Source organism: Coniophora puteana (genome assembly GCF_000271625.1).
Source record: "Coniophora puteana RWD-64-598 SS2 unplaced genomic scaffold CONPUscaffold_14, whole genome shotgun sequence".
Taxonomy (NCBI): domain Eukaryota; kingdom Fungi; phylum Basidiomycota; class Agaricomycetes; order Boletales; family Coniophoraceae; genus Coniophora; species Coniophora puteana.
Genome location: NW_006913066.1, coordinates 590,271 through 605,862, shown reverse-complemented (window position 1 = coordinate 605,862; position 15,592 = coordinate 590,271). Strand labels below are relative to the sequence as shown.

The following is a 15,592-nucleotide window of genomic DNA, read 5'->3' as shown; positions in this document are numbered from 1 at the left end:
AGCTTCAAGAAAGACCGCAAGAAATTCAAACTATCTATCGAAGCTAGAAACATGACTGTTAGATAAAGATACTCGAAACAAAGAATCACTATATACTACTACCCAACGGGTCGACCGTCAAATCAAGAAATCTGAAGATAAAAAACGAGGGTATCATAACAAAACAAAAAAGGGGACATAGACACAAGAAAACGCCATGGCCAACATCACACCTCCCACAGCCAGGTCTACCTGAGAGCTCTCAAGCTCACTTCCTAGCTCGCAACTGCGCCCGCAGATTATCGTTCTCCGTCTGCAGATCCGTCATCTCGTTCATCAGGCTCATCTGCAGCTGCCCCTGCGCCGCGCGCACACTATCGAGCTCCTCCTCTGTCCGCCGTAGCTGTGCCTCCGCCGCCGCCTTGGCGCGCTCTGCAGCCTCGACGGCTGCGGTGGCCCCACCAGCATCGTTGCCGTTGCCGTTGACAGCAGGGGCGCCGATGCTGGACGTCGCGCGCGCCTGGTCGAGGGTGTCGCGGAGGTGGCGGATTTCGGTTGATCTGCGTGTACCCCAATCAGCATGGCTCGCACAAACAAGAAAAAGACAAAACACACAGTTCATCCCCCCTTGCGACCAGCCGCATATTCTCGTCCTCGAGCTCGTTCACCTGGTCCTGATACATCTGCAACGCCGCGTTCCCGTCCTCCGCGAGCTTCTGCGCGCGCTCCGCATTGCGCTTCAACATCTCGTGCGCCTGCGCCGACCGTATCAGCCGATCGATGAGCGCCCGGTCGTCCGCGACGAGCGCCTGCACGCGGCCCACGAGCGCCTCGACCGAGAACCCGGCCTTCGACGCGCCGGGGACGCCCGCGGTGTCGTACAGCGTGCGCAGCGAGCGCACGTCGTTGTCCGATAGCGTCGTCGCCTTCCCCGGGGCGGGGCTCGGTGGCGCCGAGCTCGCGTTGGCGGAGGAGGCGCCGCTGGGCCCGCGTAGGTGGCGCTGTGCGCGGAACTTGCTCATGCGCGCCTCGGGCGCGGGCAGCGCGTCCCAGAGGGGCTGTAGCTGTGCGACGAGCGCTGCGCTGTCGCCTGTATATTCCATCGGTGGGCCCTCATAGGGTGTCTGCGCGATCTGCTGTTCGTCCTTCTCCTGCCGCGCCCTCTCCACCTCCCTCTCCAGCCCCTCCGCCCGCTGCTGCGCCGCATCGCGCTCTGCCCTCGCCTCCTCCAGCGCAGTCTCGAGCACACGTGTACTCTCGACAGACTCGCCGCTCCTCTCCTCGAGCGCCTCGAGCCTCCCCTCAAGCCTCTCCACCTCCTCCTCGCGCTCCTCAAGCCTTGCACGATCAGCCTCCCACGCCTCGCGCTCAGCGAGAAGCCCCTCGAGGCGCGGCCGCAGCTCCGTTTCCAGCGCAGCGGCGTTCTCCTCGGCGCTCTGCAGCTCCATGCTCATCGTCGCCTCCACCTGCGCCTTCTCGAGCCGCAGATGCGCAAGCTCGCGCGCGCTCTCCGCCTGCCTCCTGTTCGCATCCGCAAGCGCGTCCGTCGCCTTACGCAGGCGCGCCTCGAGCGCAAGCACTTCCACGACGCTCGGCGGAGCGCGCGGGAGCTGTGCCTGCGCGTGCCCCGCGAAGAGATGCGCGCCGTCGAACCGTGCCGCGGACGAGTGCGTCGTCGCCGACGTCGCCGAAGCCACAGACGATGCGCCCGGACTGAGCGCGCGACTCGGCGTGCTCGGCCCGCCGGACCCGATCCCGTTCGCGGCGTAGTCATCGTCGAACGGGAGATGCGGCGGCAGCTGGGGCGGGGCCATCGTGCGCTCCATCTTGGACACGGTGTACCCGAGCACGCCCGCGCGGTGCTCGAGCAGGCGGCGCTGGACGTCGTTGGCGCGGTCTGCGACGCGCCAGAGCTCTTTCTGCGCCTCGTCGACCTTGCGCTCGGCGGCGGCGACTTGTTCTTCTGTTTGGCGGGAGACGGTCTTGTGCGGGGCGTTGACGCGCGAGAGGTTGAGGGCGGCGTCGCGGATCTTGGTCTCGAGCGAGAGCTTTTTCTGCATTGCGAGGAGACGGGTTGAGAGCATTTGGTGTTCCTATGAGTGTGGCAATATTGACAATGTAGAGATGACATGGTTGTATGAGATCCTGGTGTCAGGTACACAGGGGCTGGGCGCACCTTCTTGAGCTCTTCGACCTCTTCTCCGCTTAGGATCTCGCATTCGCGGCTGTCGACGACTGCTTCGCTGGAGAGGAGACTCACGAGGAGGTCATCGCGGATGTTGAGCAGGCCGGACGTGCGTCTCCATGCTACCGAGTCTGAGTTGCCGGTCTTGAGTGGGGGCAGCATGCTAGGTGGTGGTATGCGGGTAGGGGACGAGCTGAGACTAGGCGAGCCGTTGGGGCTACTGGTGAGAGTAAGGCCATTGAGGGGCGATCCATTAATATTGTATGTTGATCGTGGGGGCGTGTTCATCGGAGGGGGAGAGCGGTAAGGGTCGCGGTCGTCTGGAACGAGCGAGCGGGTCTTGTTGCGGATGCTGAGGGCGGGGGTGGCGGGTGAGGAGACTGCTGTGGGCATCGCTCTGGGGCTTGAGGCGGGTTCGTCTGGCTGCGGGGGCCATGTCGGCTTTCCTGGGTGGACAAAGGCGGCTTGTTCAGGTCCAGGGACAGGTGCCTGTGCCTTTGGGGGCGTGGGCGGTGCTGGCTGGGTGGGAGTTGAGCCGCCTCCAAGAAATCTGCGGACGCCGTTCATGAGACTGCAGCACTAGTCCACTCTCTTTCTCTGCAAAAAAATAAGCAAAAAAGAAAGAAAAAAGAAAGAAAAAGGGAGTGAGAGTTGGTGAGAACGTGCCCGGGTCAGACAGCCGAGACGACGCGCCGGCTCATTACACACCTTCCCTTCAACACGCCATGTCCCCTTCACCTCCTCAACCTCATTCCCTCTCCTCTGCATGAACTCAGGTAGCGCATCGACGACGACGACGACGACTCACGGCCATGTCCTTCTCCTTCGAATGGCCTCGCTTCTCAGACCAGTTCCACACAGATGCAATACACATGCTCAACAATGCCCTCAACAAGGGCAACAAACCTCCAGTCATAGCAGACAAGATCGAGGTCGTCGAGCTCGAGATGGGTACAGTCCCCCCAGAACTCGAAATTCGCGACATCGGCGACCTCACCGTCGACCACTTCCGCGGCATATTTCGCCTCACGTATGCCGGCGACGCACATATCGTCCTCAAGACAAAAGTTCAGGTGCGTACCCACATCCCATCTCAACATCTTACTTTTCTAATGCAATACGCTGCAGGCAAACCCCCTCAATCACAAACAGCCCGACATCCACAACCTCGCCGGCTCCCGTGGCATGCTCGCCGCCAAAGAGCCGCTCGTCGTCCCCATGCTCCTCCGCCTCTCCCACTTCAAGCTCAACTCCTACGTCGTCCTCGTCGTCTCCCGCCAAAAGGGCATCACCCTCGTCTTCAAGACAGACCCGCTCCAGAACGTCGACATCAACTCCACCTTTGACTCCATCGCCGTCATACAAAAGTTCATCCAGCGCGAGATCGAGGGCCAGCTCCGCCAGATGTTCCGCGAGGACCTGCCGGGCATTATACACAGACTGTCGCAGCAGTGGATCAAGGCCAAGGTCGAGGCGCCGTACTTGGCGAATCGGCCACCACCGTCGTCGGCGTCGGCAGCGGCGAGTGCGAAAGCGAGCGTGCGCAGAGCGACAAAGAGCAACCCTGACGTACCTCCGCTTGGGCTGACGGCGGATATCGCAGGGATGGGACTGGGAGCAGGACAGGCGCTTCCCCTTGGAATATCCGCCGTAGGCCTGCAACAGCACCTCGCGCGCCAACAGTCTCTCGGTGCAGTCCCGCGCTCGCCCGCATCCGTCGCAAGCCGCTCCGCCGCCGCCGCGAGCTCAGCCTCGCGCGCCCGCCCACACTCGTACCACGCCCCGTCCTCCTACACCGGCCGCTCGCCCGCGTCCCTCGCCTCCGCCCCTCTCGCTTCATCGTCGTCCCCTCGCGCATCGCCAAGGCCCAAGGGCTCAACGCCGCCCAATGGGGACGCAGGGTCGTCGTCCCAGGCTACGTTCCCCGACATCGAGAACTTCGATCCGACATACGGGCTGCGCCCGGAAGGCCTGCCCAACAAGTCGCTCTTCTCGTCCTTTGGGCGGCTGTTCACGCCGAACAAGGGCCTTGCTGATCTCACCGAGGAGCCGTCCGAGGAGGAGGACGAAGGGATAGATGAGGAGGAAGAGGAGGAGGATGAGTTCTTTGACGATAGCCAGTCGTTCGACGCTATGCAGGACTGGGACTCTACATACCACCAGGAGCACGAGCCAGGCGACGAAGACGACGCCGACGTGAGGAATGGCAGCATCCTGGGCCTCGGGCTCGGATTCGGCGGGTTCGGATCTGGAGGAGGGAGAGGCGGCGGCGGAGGGATGACGGCGTCGCCCTTACACCCCCCGGAGTACGAAACTCTACCAGCAGTCGGCGGCGGGACGATCACGCGCCCGCGGGTGTACCACTCGCAGTCGCTCATCACGTCGCCCACGGAGTCCCCGCTCGGCATCGGCCTCGCGCAGCCGTTCTTCCCGCATCCGCATCCGCCGTCGCGCGCTGGAACGCCTTCGCGCGTTCATATGGGCACGAGCAGCGCGCAGGCGAGCCCGCGGCGTCCGCCGGCGCGGAGCACGGCGGCTTCGTCTGTGATGGGCGGCTCGAATCCGTATTTCGCAGTGCCGCCTGGGGCGCTCGCGCAGGAGGGCAGGATCCCGCGCACGCGCTCTGAGCCTGCGTTTGATATCGATATGGCGGGTGTGCCTCCGCATATGCACCCGCAGTATCAGCAGCACCAGTATCACGCCCAGCAGCAGCAGCAGCGGCAGCGCCCGTACGGCCTCGGCAACGGCTACGCGCACGGTGCGTCTGTGCCGGTGACACCCAGATTCAGATCTCGGACGCCCGAGAGCATGGACACGCAGGCGAGCAGCCTCACGCAGTCGCAGTCGCTCGCGACACCGAGCTCCTCCTCGCTCTTCGACATCCCCGCGCCGCGCCCTGTTTTGCCTCCCCCATCCCTCCCTGCGCTCGACATTCCCGGCTCGCCGATACAACCGCAGACGCAGACGCAGACGCAAAAACCACCACACCTCTCCGCGCGACGCATGTCCTCCGCGTCCACATCCGCGCGCTCCGACTTCATCATGCGCTCCACCTCGCCGAACTACAGCATCGCCGGCGGGGGCGGGGGCGGGGGCGATCCAGTGGTGCTCCGTCCAAACCTGGACAACAGCACCCTACACCACCTCTCCACGCTCTCCCAATCCAACCACACGCTCTCGCCCTACACGCGCTCGCTCGCGCACTTTGCGGTGCGCAGCGGTCCGCCGCGGCCGCCAGCGCCCTCTGTGTCCGTCTCTGCGGCGACGCCTGGGCGGAGTCTGGCGTTTGTGGGCGCAGCGAGCGCCGGGCTGGGGAGGAGTCGTAAAGCCGCGGCGGACGACGGGGAGATGGGGCATCCGACGAAGGCGAGACGGAGGCGTGTGCATCGCTTGGGCGGGAAGAAGGGCGGCGGCGGCAGCGGCAAGGCCAAAGCCGACGCCGACGCCGACGCCGAGCAGGAGCAGGAGCAGCAACGGGAACGGGAACGGGAACAGCAGCGGATGTTGGCGATGCTCACGTCGCCGAGCCCGCCGCCGCCGCCCGAGTTCGATCAGGCGGACATCGACATGTATTTTCGGACGCGGGACGAGCGTGATCCGGATCCGGATCGGTCGCTGGATAGCACGGGGTCGGGCTCGGCGACGACGACGACGAGGAAGTCGTCGGCGTCGTCGTATGCGCCGTCTTCGCTTGAGCAGGGCGTGGGCGCGGCGCGGGTGTATGCGCATTCGCCGCTGAGGCAGCGGCAGCGGTATTCGTAGTGTCGTTGCATTTTGTTCCTTCTTGTTTTTGGCTTTTCCCGTCTTTTGTTCGCTTTCGTTGCCGTTTTGTTTATTGGATAGACTTGTTCCTCCGCTTAAGTTTTCGTTGTATATGATTCGTTAGACAGGAGACGCGCATACTGCATCCCCACCTCCGCCTTCATCCCCACCTCGTTCTTGAGCATGTCATTGTCCTCATCACTCTCAAAACCTCCGCCTCCATCCATCCCTCCGCTCTCTTCCATGTTTTTTTTGTCTGTTCAAGGTTATTAGTAGGTAGCGCTCCGAGTCCGACTCCCACATCTCTCTTGTCTTTTCTCTTATCCTCAGCTCGATCACACATATACATATATCCACGCACACAGCAAGCTTAATGTACACAAGCGAACGATACCGCCACGCACTGAGAAATCGATGCCATGCCTAAAATACCATGCAACGGTAAATTGCTTAGCTACATCGTAAAGAACGTATGCAGACACATACTGTGCACAAAAAAAACATGACAAGGGATCATAGAGTCTGAAATAATGCTATCATTGAGGCATATTGAACGGCGGCCCGAGGATCCCGTACCCCGACGGACCCTCTGGCGAAACACTGACACCGCCCACAGGCTGCGGCTGCAGCACGGGCGACGAGCCCGCCACGCTCGCGCTTTGCTCAAAGTCCTAATAATAAAAAAACGACCCTCCCGTCAGCCCATGATCCTGATCCACCAAAAGAAAGAAAGAAAGAAAGAAAGAAAGAAGACACGCACATCGACATGCATGCTCGGCAGCCGACTCGTGTTCTGGCGCGCGCTCGGCAGCTGCCTCAGCGCCCGGAAGTCGTTCCGGGTGTACGTCTTCGTGAGCCCCGCGTATGAGAGCGCGGCGGCGGGCGAGCGCAGCACGGCCGTTGGCGGGGAGAGCGTCGCGAGCCCGAGGACGTCTTTCCCTGGGCTGCTGCGCGTCTTGCGCGGCGGCGGGGTGCTCGGCCGCGAGTGCGGGTGTGCGTGCGGGGCGTGTGAGGTGCCGGTGGGGTGAGAGGAAGAAGAGGAAAATGAGGACAGGGGGGTGAGGAGGCGGATGAGCGCGTCGGGCGTGAGTGCGAGGTCGGCTTCGGAGGAGGCGGATGAGAGGAAGGTGGTGGGTATGCTGGGCGGCTGAGGGTGCTGGTTCGGAGAGGGGACTGTTAGGCGTGCCTTTGCGCTGCTTAGCGAGGCACGTTCGGGCGTAGAGAGTTTCGCCTCGAGCACAGCGAGAAGCGCGGTCCACGCGGGCTGTGTGAGCCCGCTCAGCATTACCTTGCCCTTGCCACCCTTCTCTCCGGTTGAAACAAACCACTCTAGAATCGAAACCACCCCATGAACCTCCACGTCTAGACCCTTAGCCACAGTGACCGCTGCGCACGCCAGCGCCGGCCCTACCTCCCTCCTCACCTCCTCGGTGGCATCTTCCACACCCCCATGTCCATCAAGCATCGACACCACCCGCGCCGCATCCGCCCACGGCGTCCGGCTGACCCCGTCGGCCTTGATCTCCTCGAAGAGCTGCACCCCGCGCAAACACGTTGCCGCAACACCGAGCTGCAGAGCCCGACTCGCATGTGCGAGCGACGGGGCGCGCGAAAGTCTGCTGGCGAGAACACCTTGGTGCGCCGAAAAGAGGCGCACCTCGAGGAACGCGAGCATGCTTTCCCCCAGGAGACGACCCAGCTCTTCGTTCGTGCACGCTGCTTGGATCCATTCGTCTTCCTCAGAGGCCGAGGTGTCAGGCCCGGTTTCGCGCTTGGTCTTGTGGTCTTCCTCAGAGGCGTTGGCCCTGGTATCGTCGTGATGATCCTCGTCTTCGTCGCCTACCGACACCGCCGCGTCGTCGAGCACCTCTTCCTTTATCTCCATCTTTACCTCCGCTTCCGCCTCAGCCCCCGTCCTGACCTCCGCCCCTGCCTGGCCAACCAGGACATCCCTGAAAAATCGAAACAGCACGTTCGCTTCATACTGCATCACGCGATACAGCTCGTCCTGAACCCCCGGTCCCGCCCCTTCTCCCACTCTCACTCCCACTCCCCTTTCCCCCACACGCGTCCTTGCAAACCCACCCTCGCCTTCACCCTCCTCCAGCATCCCCACAGTCTCCCGCAACCTCCTCGCCTCCTCCTCAAGCACATACTCCCCCAACGCGAGCGCCCCGCCCGCCCCCCAGCGGTCCAGCGCCGCCAGCCGCACAAAGAACACCGGCTTATCGCACACCGGGAGCGCGCGGAGGAAGCGCAGCAGCAGCGCGAGAACGGGCGGGACGAGCTTCAGGAGCCACGTCGCGAGCCGCTGCTCTGGGTCGTCGTGAGCGTGGAGGAAGAAGAAGCCCCCGTGGCTGTCCTCGTCCCCGTAGACGAGGTCGTCCTCGGGCGGCGCAAAAGGGGAAGTAATGCCTTTGAGTGCCAGCGACGCAGAGGGGCCGGCGGGGGGCGAGGAAGGAGGTAGAGGCAGCGCTTGGTTTACCAGGGCATACACGCTTTGCAGCCGCCGCACGGGATCAGCCGCCGCACCAGCGTCGACGTCGATGCGCAGACCCGCCTGCAGCAGCGTCTGCAGGATAACAGCTGAGCGCGCCGCGTTAGCGCTCGTCGATCCGCCCTCCCACGGCGGTCGCGAGAGCACCCGCACGACGCGTTCGCACGTTCCGCGCAGCACGGTGTGCACCCCGCCGAGCTCGGCGGACGCAGCGGCGTCGGCCGCACACGAGGATATGTCCGCGATGGCGACGACGAGCTGCCGCACCGTGCGCGTCGTCACCGTCTGCGAGACCGGATCGAGATGTTCAATCAGCCGCAGCATGTCGATCGCCAGGTGCGCGAGCTGGTCCACGGTCCCCGCGTCCGCGTCCTCTGCGCGGCGGGACCCAGGCGCGCTGAACATTCGCGCTTTGAGCTGGGCCGCGATGTGCCCGAGCACGTCCACGACGTGGTGCACGAGCCCGTACGCGTTGTCCTGCCACACCCGCAGCTCCAGGACGCTCTCGTCCGGAAGAAGCGTCTCGAACACCTCCCGCACCACAGCCCCTGCGACCCTCAGCTGTCGTATCCTCTGCTTCGCCCCCAGGCCTTGGCCCTGCTGCTGCGACTGCCCCTCGTCCTCACCCCAACCCCCGCCCGCAAGCTCCTGCGGATGCGCCGCCGCGTCCGCAATCTCAAACACCGCCCCGTCCAGCCCGTCCTCCACGATCTCCGCGAGCCGCTGCAGCTCGAGCCGCTGCTCCTCCGTGATGCACGAGAGCGGCTGGCGCAGGCCAAACACGCACTTGAGAAAGTCGCCCCGGAGGAACGCGCGCGGGTCCTCCGCGAGGGCGAGGAGAATGTGCTCCGCGTGGATGCCCGCGCGCGTGGGCGGGTCGTTGTCTGATGTCATGCATTCGAGGCGGAAGGACATTTGCCGGAGGAGGAGGAAGTGGTTGAGGATCTGTGGAGTCGGATGAGCCATGTGAATATTAATGTTTATAATAATGATAAATGCTTGTCAAGCCGAGAAAGATACGTGGAGGCACTGCAAGGTGTAAGAATCGGACACACACCTCCCGATAGCCTGGCGTCTGCTGCCACAGCCTGAGCACACCGAGCGTCCGCTCGCGACAGCTGTCGTTCGGCAGACTGTCTGACCACGCATACACAGCGAGCACGCACGCCACGCCCACGTACGCCCTAACAAACGCCATAAACTCCGAATGCGTTATTTCGGAACAGACCCCCTCATCCCAGAGCACCGGAGGGCCCGAGGTGCCGTTGCTCCTATCGGCACCGGCGGCGTCCACATCGTGAAGACCCTCGCGCTTCGCAGAGAACCCCGGGCTCGTCACCATATACTCGATCCACGCGCCAAACGACTGCTCGTCCACCGCGATCTCCTTCATAAAGCCCGCAGCCGCAGCGTAGTCGGGCCCCGCCCCATCCCCGTCTCCGTCTGCGCCTGACAGCGCACCTTCGCAGACGCGCCACGCGCGTATTCGCGTCTCCAGCTTCCGCGCGGCGGCCTTCGTCTCGCGCTCGATTGTTGGGCTCGAGTGCACCTTCTTCAGCACGTTGAGGAACGGCTCCGTGCGGAGGCCTTTAGCGATGACTGGGTTCGCTGCGGCGCTGAGCAGCCGCAGGAGGGTGTCTTCGTCGAGGCTGTCGGCGTCGAAGATGTCTTCGATGTCCAGTGCTTCCTACAATACAGGAATGTGTAAGGCAGTGTCGAAAGAGAGGGCCCGGGTCTCGCACCATCAAGGCTTCGGCAAAAACGGATGTCTGTGGTGCAGCTCTGTTCAGGATGCCGGCAATAACGTAGGCCATGTCGTCCTACAAAGAAATACGTTAGAACGTACGTGTTTGGAGATTATCTAGTTCTTACCCTCGGTCCAGCAGGATCTCTGATCTTCTCAGCAAACCGCTGAAAAGCTTCGGCAGACGTATCTGGCGCAACAGGCTTGCTCAAACTTTTGAATGCCGTATCTAGCTCGACAGAAATGTCTTCTTCGCACAGATCCGTATACAAATACGGGAACTCTGGGAGGTCCCAGTCGTCATTGGAGGGCTTCAGACAGAACATGAGCCTTATGGCGAGCTCCAGAGACGGTGATCCGGGAATGAGCTGGAGGAGGGCTCTAGCCAGAGCAGTGGGGTCATCCGCGTTTGCGGGGTCAAGCGCCGCTGCGAGCGGTATTGGCTTAGTAGGGAAGATGGTCGACGAAGAGGCAGCGCTCTGAGGCGGAAGTTGGAGGGCGTCATCTATAACGAGGTTGCCGTATATCGCCATCGAGACAGTCTCAAAGCTTCCACGTACTATCATGAGGCGTGTAGCGAACTGCAATTGGTTTAAAGCGCGTAGAGGAGAAGGGGGAGCAGAGGACTCACGTTGCTCATGTTGACGATGAACTCTGCCTCTCCGCCTGCATATGGGATGGTGGTGGGCACGAGAGCATTGGGAGGTGCCTTCTGCTTCTGCTTGGGATCTGCTTGGGTAGGGGGTGGTTGGACAGGGTGCGCATTGAAGTACACATCTAAGAAGAAGGCTTCTGGCGATGTTGTTCTGTGACGCGCATGTCTTATCAGTATGTGCGTAGGAGAGAAAGACGAGGTACTTACGCGACGACGTCCTGGTTCTGTGCAAAGGGTTTAGCTCCTGAGGGATATATGCGGATGGACTGGACACGGCACGGGGCAGAAAAGCGGACAGCAGCCAAACCAGATGGACCTGAGGCCTCGAGAGTGCACCACTGCAGCAACATGATATCGTAAGATTTGTCTCGGAGGAGTTGGACGCCGACACGGGCAGCGGGCAGTGTGAGTTCAAGCTCAAAGTCCCGAGCTCGAGCCGCATGGGGGAGACCGCGTTGTTGTGCGCTGTTTGTTCTGGAGCGCCCGGGACGGAGACCATTAGAGCGACGACACGACTCATTTACATTTATCGTAAGACAACAAACTCCTCCTCCTCCTCCTCCTCTTTCTGCAGCAGCACACTCCCTCTCTCCACCAGGACACGTTCATGAATCGTCCAACCTCCATCAAGCTCCCACACATCGACCTCAAACCCATCCCCCCTCCTCCAAACCTCAAGGGTCGTCAGCGCAGAGGAAGCATCGTCAAGGTAGAAGAGGTCGGCGGACGCACAGAGGAGCTTCTCGACCGCAATGCCTACGTCAACATCAATGCCAACTGGGTCAACGCCAAGGGTGCGCTCTCTCCCCCCTGCTGCGCTTTCATACACGCAGAGACGCCCATACTAACAAGCTTGTATGCTATAGGCGCCTGGCTAATACACGTCGTCCTCATCCTGCTCGGCAAGATCGTCGTAGACACCGTACCAGGCATGACCCAGCAGATAAGCTGGACGCTCGTCAACACCATCTACCTCGCCGTACGCACTCCCCTTGTTCCCGTTGTCAAAACTCGCGAATTTAACACGCGATTCATGTATGCAGCTCTCATACCTGATGTTCCACTGGGTCACCGGTATGCCATTCGACAGCGAGCTGCACGGCGGCGCGTACGACGACCTCACCCTCTGGGAGCAAATCGACGACGGCGCCCAGTACACCCCTGCTCGCAAGTGGCTCTTCACCGCCCCAATATTGCTGTGCGTCTCCCTTCCCCCCTCCTTTCCCTTCTGTCGACTCTTTGCACCCCCGAGCGTGATATCCGAGCGCTGCATCCGAAAAAGCGGACCGAGGTGGAATCCGCCGGGCCTTTGCTTTGCGCTCGTGTAACCTCGTTAACGTGTGCTCATACCTAATCCATCTTAGCTTCCTCATCTCGACGCACTACACCAGCTATGACCCATGGCCGTTCGCTATCAACCTCACCGCGCTCATCGTGCTCGCTATCATCCCCAAGCTGCCACAGGTACGTGTCCGCTCCCTCCGCCTTCTCCCTGCGCGCTTGTACATCCGGTACTTGCCACACCATACCTCCACGTCCCCCATATCTCCAGTCTCTTTCCAATCCGCAGCACGCTGACGTACCCTTCTCTTACCAACTCAACCAACCGCCGTTCTCACACCGTGCCGAACGCTGACGCACCCCTCCCTCCTTGCGCCGATCCCCATTAACACAACAGCTGCACCGCCAACGCGTCCGCTTCCTCGCCGAAGACATTGCCTCTGGCGCGCAGACCCCCGTGACGCCCAACTTCTCCGACATCGGCACGCCCAACGGCTCGGGCGAAGACGGCCAGAACTACTTCAAACGGTAGTAGCAGTCGTAGCAGTAGCAGTAGCCGGCCCTGGCTGCTGGCTGCTGGCTCTGGGGAGGTTTCGAACCCAACCTGGTTGCAGCGCGTGCTCACGTCATAGACAGACAGACACTCTCGGAGCAGCGGGCCACGGTCGAGTTCCCTCTCAGACATATCCATCTATCTGCCTCGTCTCGCCCACCTATCGTATTCGCCTGCTTATCAGCCAAGGACAAGTTCACCGCGCACGGAGTTCTGCACATACATACATACACACACATACGCACGCGCCACCGCAGCAGCAGCATAAAACCCCCACTCGTCTTAGACAGCTTCTTTTTCAAAACTTTAATCAATCTCAAATGTAATACGCGTGCGCGGCGGATGCGGTTCTTCTCCCTTGTATAGCTCGCATGAATTTCAGATGGTAGATTTAACATTGGCAGCAGTCCAGACGATTCGCAAAGCCGCAAACGACACAACGCAACGCAAATGCGAAAACGAAACGCAGTGCGCTGGCGAGTGTTTCATCGCGAACTCCCAAGAGATAGCGGTGAAACGTGAGACAGCGGCTCCGGAGCGCCCGGACGCGTCGAGTAAGAAAGTACGATTACATCGGCACCCTGTGCGTACACCGCACAAGGCGTGTCTATTTTATACACCCGAAGCCTGTTGAAGCCCGAGATCAGCCAGTTATGTGGGATCGGTATGTAGTACTCCAGCTCCTGGGAGTCAGTCCATGTATGTATGGCAAGCTCCATCTATTTTTGATATCGCGGTGGCCCCTTCCTACATTGTTCGGATATACGGGAGCTGGGCTTACGACGAGGAGTTGTACCGGGAGAGCCGGATCCTAAGAAAGTGCGTTAGACACGATGAAGCCTTTGTACAGGCACAATTTACTGTGCCATGGAAGGACGCACAGATTCCTGAGCAGCATCAAGATCGTGATCTTTCCGACCGCGGGGAGGTACATCGACGCCTGTGCGCCGTGCCGTGCAGCGTACAATTGAGAAATTCCTCAGTATCAGCAAGACCATCCAAGGATATTTCTTTACACCGAGTGAACACTCGCCTTGTCCCGGATGTTGACCTCGAAGTTCTTCTCAGCAGCCACGTTCACGCAGATACAGCCGTCCTTGAGCGCGTCGGTGCGGACCTTGCAAGACCAGTCAGCTCAGCTCTCAAAGCCTTATCATCCTCCTTCTCCCCTCCCCACGTAGGCCTTCCCCGCAGCCCATCATAGATCGGGCTCGGTCCCAAGCCCGAGGCCGAGGCCGAATGTACCTTACAACAGCACACGCAGGCTCCAAAGACAGCAGAAACCACACACACAAACACACACCTTATACGCAGCGCTCGGCACCGCCGAAACGACCACGTCCGAGATGCGGAGACACTCCTCGAGCGACATCGCGCACGCGTGCACGGTGTGCCGCGGGTGGTACTGCCTCTTGGCTGCCCCTGCCCCTGCCTCACCGGCAGCTCCATCGGCCGAGGGCCGCTTGGTGTACTCCTGGATGGAGTCGATGTCGACGGAGAACACGCGCGCGCCGTCGTTCGCGAGGAGCGCCGCGAGCGGGCGGCCGACGACCTCTGAGCTGCTCGACAGCGCGTCGTTCAGTCAGTCAAAGTGCATCGATGCGCCATGAACATGGGTTTGCAACGCAAAAGGGAAGGGAAGGAAGGAAGGAAGAGGACAACCAGACGCACCGGTTAATAACAGTGATTGTCTTCCCGTACGCGCGATCGCCGTACGTCAGTAGCTTATTATACACCCCGATGCTCTCGAGACACTTGACGACCGCGAGCGGTGTGCATGGGAGTATGGACTTGACCGTCCCTGCGGGCGGCACGTCGTCCTTTGGCTGGACGACGTTCGGCGGGGGCGCGAGGGTGCTGGGGTCGATGAAGCGGATGCTGATGTCCTCGTGAGCAGGCGAAGAGCTGGAAGAAACGGGTATGTGGAGGAAGAGGACAAGCGTACTTGTGGTAGAGGTTGTAGTGGAACTTGAAGTTGAGGCCCTCGACGTCCTTCTGCGGGGAGACGATCTGCGCGGACAGGACAGGGGTCAATTTCTCGGTCGACCGGGCCGACTAGTAAAATTGAAGATAAGATGGACTGACCTGCTGCAAGTAGTGGTCCTGCATCGCCCACGAACACGAAAAGCATCGTCAAGACACCTCCAGAAACACGTATAGCTCGTCCTGACCTGCTGTCCACCAAAGATCGGGTAATACACCTGCGATCCAGCATCGCACATCAGAATCATGGACGACCACAACAAGTGACGATAAACATAGAACAGAGAGACTCACCATAATCCCATCCACACCCTCATCCTCATTCGCCTCAACAATCGCCTCCTCCACACCCTCCCCAATCGCACTCGCCTTGGCGCCTTCTCCCTCGCCCCTGCCCTCCTCCGAATCAAGCGCAGCCCCCACCCTCCTCAGCTCAAACCGGATCCCAAACTCCTCGCACTGGCGCCGCGTGAACTCGGCATAAAACGCGCTCGGCGCAGACGCAGTCCCCAGCACACCCACGAGCGTGAGCGGGCGCCGCCCCCCAGCGAGCGCGGTCTGCACCTCGGCGCGGAACGCCTGCGCGATGCTGTCCGCTTTGACGAGGATGCCTTTGCCTTCTGCGTTGCCCGCCATTGCAGTGATAGTGTTGTGTACTTGTGCACTGAGGATATCGCGAATCGCAGAGAAAGGCTGTGTGGTCCTGTGTCCGGGGGAAACGAGTCAGAGGTGTGTAATGACAGCAGCAAAGAGCGACAAAGCGCTCCCTGCCCCTGTAAATTTTGGAGTGATCGACGCCGATCATTGCCACATCGGTCCGAGCATACATAACACCTTGTCACCACCCAACCAATACTTGCACCCTCATTGCAAGGGTTGACGAAGGTGTCAGCATCTGTTTTGTGTAGATGTAGGAAAGAAAGTAGCCACCGGATAACGGTCCCTTCAGCGCC

The 15,592-nt window shown here is 61.1% G+C and overlaps 5 protein-coding genes across 5 annotated transcripts; 2 read left to right on the top strand and 3 right to left on the bottom strand.

The window, feature by feature from the left end:
• Positions 1-84: 84 nt before the first annotated feature.
• Positions 85-2,162, bottom strand: CONPUDRAFT_139697 (uncharacterized protein). Its single transcript, XM_007775351.1, has 3 exons — positions 2,156-2,162; positions 595-2,072; positions 85-539 (listed from the first exon to the last, which is right to left on the bottom strand). The coding sequence occupies exons 2-3, from the start codon at positions 2,061-2,063 to the stop codon at positions 248-250; spliced, it is 1,761 nt and encodes a 586-aa protein (XP_007773541.1). The 5' UTR covers positions 2,064-2,072; positions 2,156-2,162; the 3' UTR covers positions 85-247.
• An 814-nt stretch (positions 2,163-2,976) lies between these two features.
• CONPUDRAFT_35676 (uncharacterized protein) lies at positions 2,977-3,631 on the top strand (the record flags this gene model as incomplete). The annotated part of the gene is made up of 2 exons (XM_007775106.1): positions 2,977-3,237; positions 3,293-3,631. Coding segments are annotated over 2 exons (600 nt in total), but the record flags the coding sequence as incomplete, so codon positions are not given.
• Positions 3,632-6,462: 2,831 nt separating this feature from the next.
• Positions 6,463-11,172, bottom strand: CONPUDRAFT_158322 (uncharacterized protein; the record flags this gene model as incomplete). The annotated part of the gene is made up of 7 exons (XM_007775350.1): positions 6,463-6,597; positions 6,687-9,368; positions 9,481-10,110; positions 10,166-10,243; positions 10,296-10,748; positions 10,799-10,973; positions 11,030-11,172. 7 exons carry the CDS (start codon positions 11,170-11,172, stop codon positions 6,463-6,465), a joined length of 4,296 nt encoding a protein of 1,431 aa, XP_007773540.1.
• Positions 11,173-11,474: 302 nt separating this feature from the next.
• Positions 11,475-12,572, top strand: CONPUDRAFT_38719 (Orm1 type endoplasmic reticulum protein; the record flags this gene model as incomplete). Its single annotated transcript, XM_007775107.1, has 5 exons — positions 11,475-11,616; positions 11,689-11,801; positions 11,866-12,020; positions 12,187-12,286; positions 12,501-12,572. Coding segments are annotated over 5 exons (582 nt in total), but the record flags the coding sequence as incomplete, so codon positions are not given.
• Positions 12,573-13,011: 439 nt separating this feature from the next.
• CONPUDRAFT_139695 (NAD(P)-binding protein) lies at positions 13,012-15,462 on the bottom strand. The gene is made up of 9 exons (XM_007775349.1): positions 14,934-15,462; positions 14,828-14,857; positions 14,742-14,759; positions 14,602-14,666; positions 14,328-14,534; positions 13,960-14,215; positions 13,690-13,773; positions 13,538-13,596; positions 13,012-13,467 (listed from the first exon to the last, which is right to left on the bottom strand). Exons 1-9 carry the CDS (start codon positions 15,273-15,275, stop codon positions 13,434-13,436), a joined length of 1,095 nt encoding a protein of 364 aa, XP_007773539.1. The 5' UTR covers positions 15,276-15,462; the 3' UTR covers positions 13,012-13,433.
• Between the last annotated feature and the right edge of the window lie 130 nt (positions 15,463-15,592).

Excerpts from the sequence above, each read along its gene's own strand:
- CONPUDRAFT_139697 (XM_007775351.1), bottom strand. The coding sequence starts at position 2,063 with ATGCTCTCAACCCGTCTCCTCGCAATGCAGAAAAAGCTCTCGCTCGAG. Across the intron at positions 540-594 it reads GTCGCAAGGGGGGATGAACT|ATCAACCGAAATCCGCCACC; the intron begins GTGTGTTTTGTC and ends GGGTACACGCAG.
- CONPUDRAFT_139695 (XM_007775349.1), bottom strand. The coding sequence starts at position 15,275 with ATGGCGGGCAACGCAGAAGGCAAAGGCATCCTCGTCAAAGCGGACAGC. Across the intron at positions 14,216-14,327 it reads ACAATCACTGTTATTAACCG|CTCAGAGGTCGTCGGCCGCC; the intron begins GTGCGTCTGGTT and ends GCTGTCGAGCAG. Across the intron at positions 13,597-13,689 it reads AGGTCAACATCCGGGACAAG|GCGTCGATGTACCTCCCCGC; the intron begins GCGAGTGTTCAC and ends CACGGCGCACAG.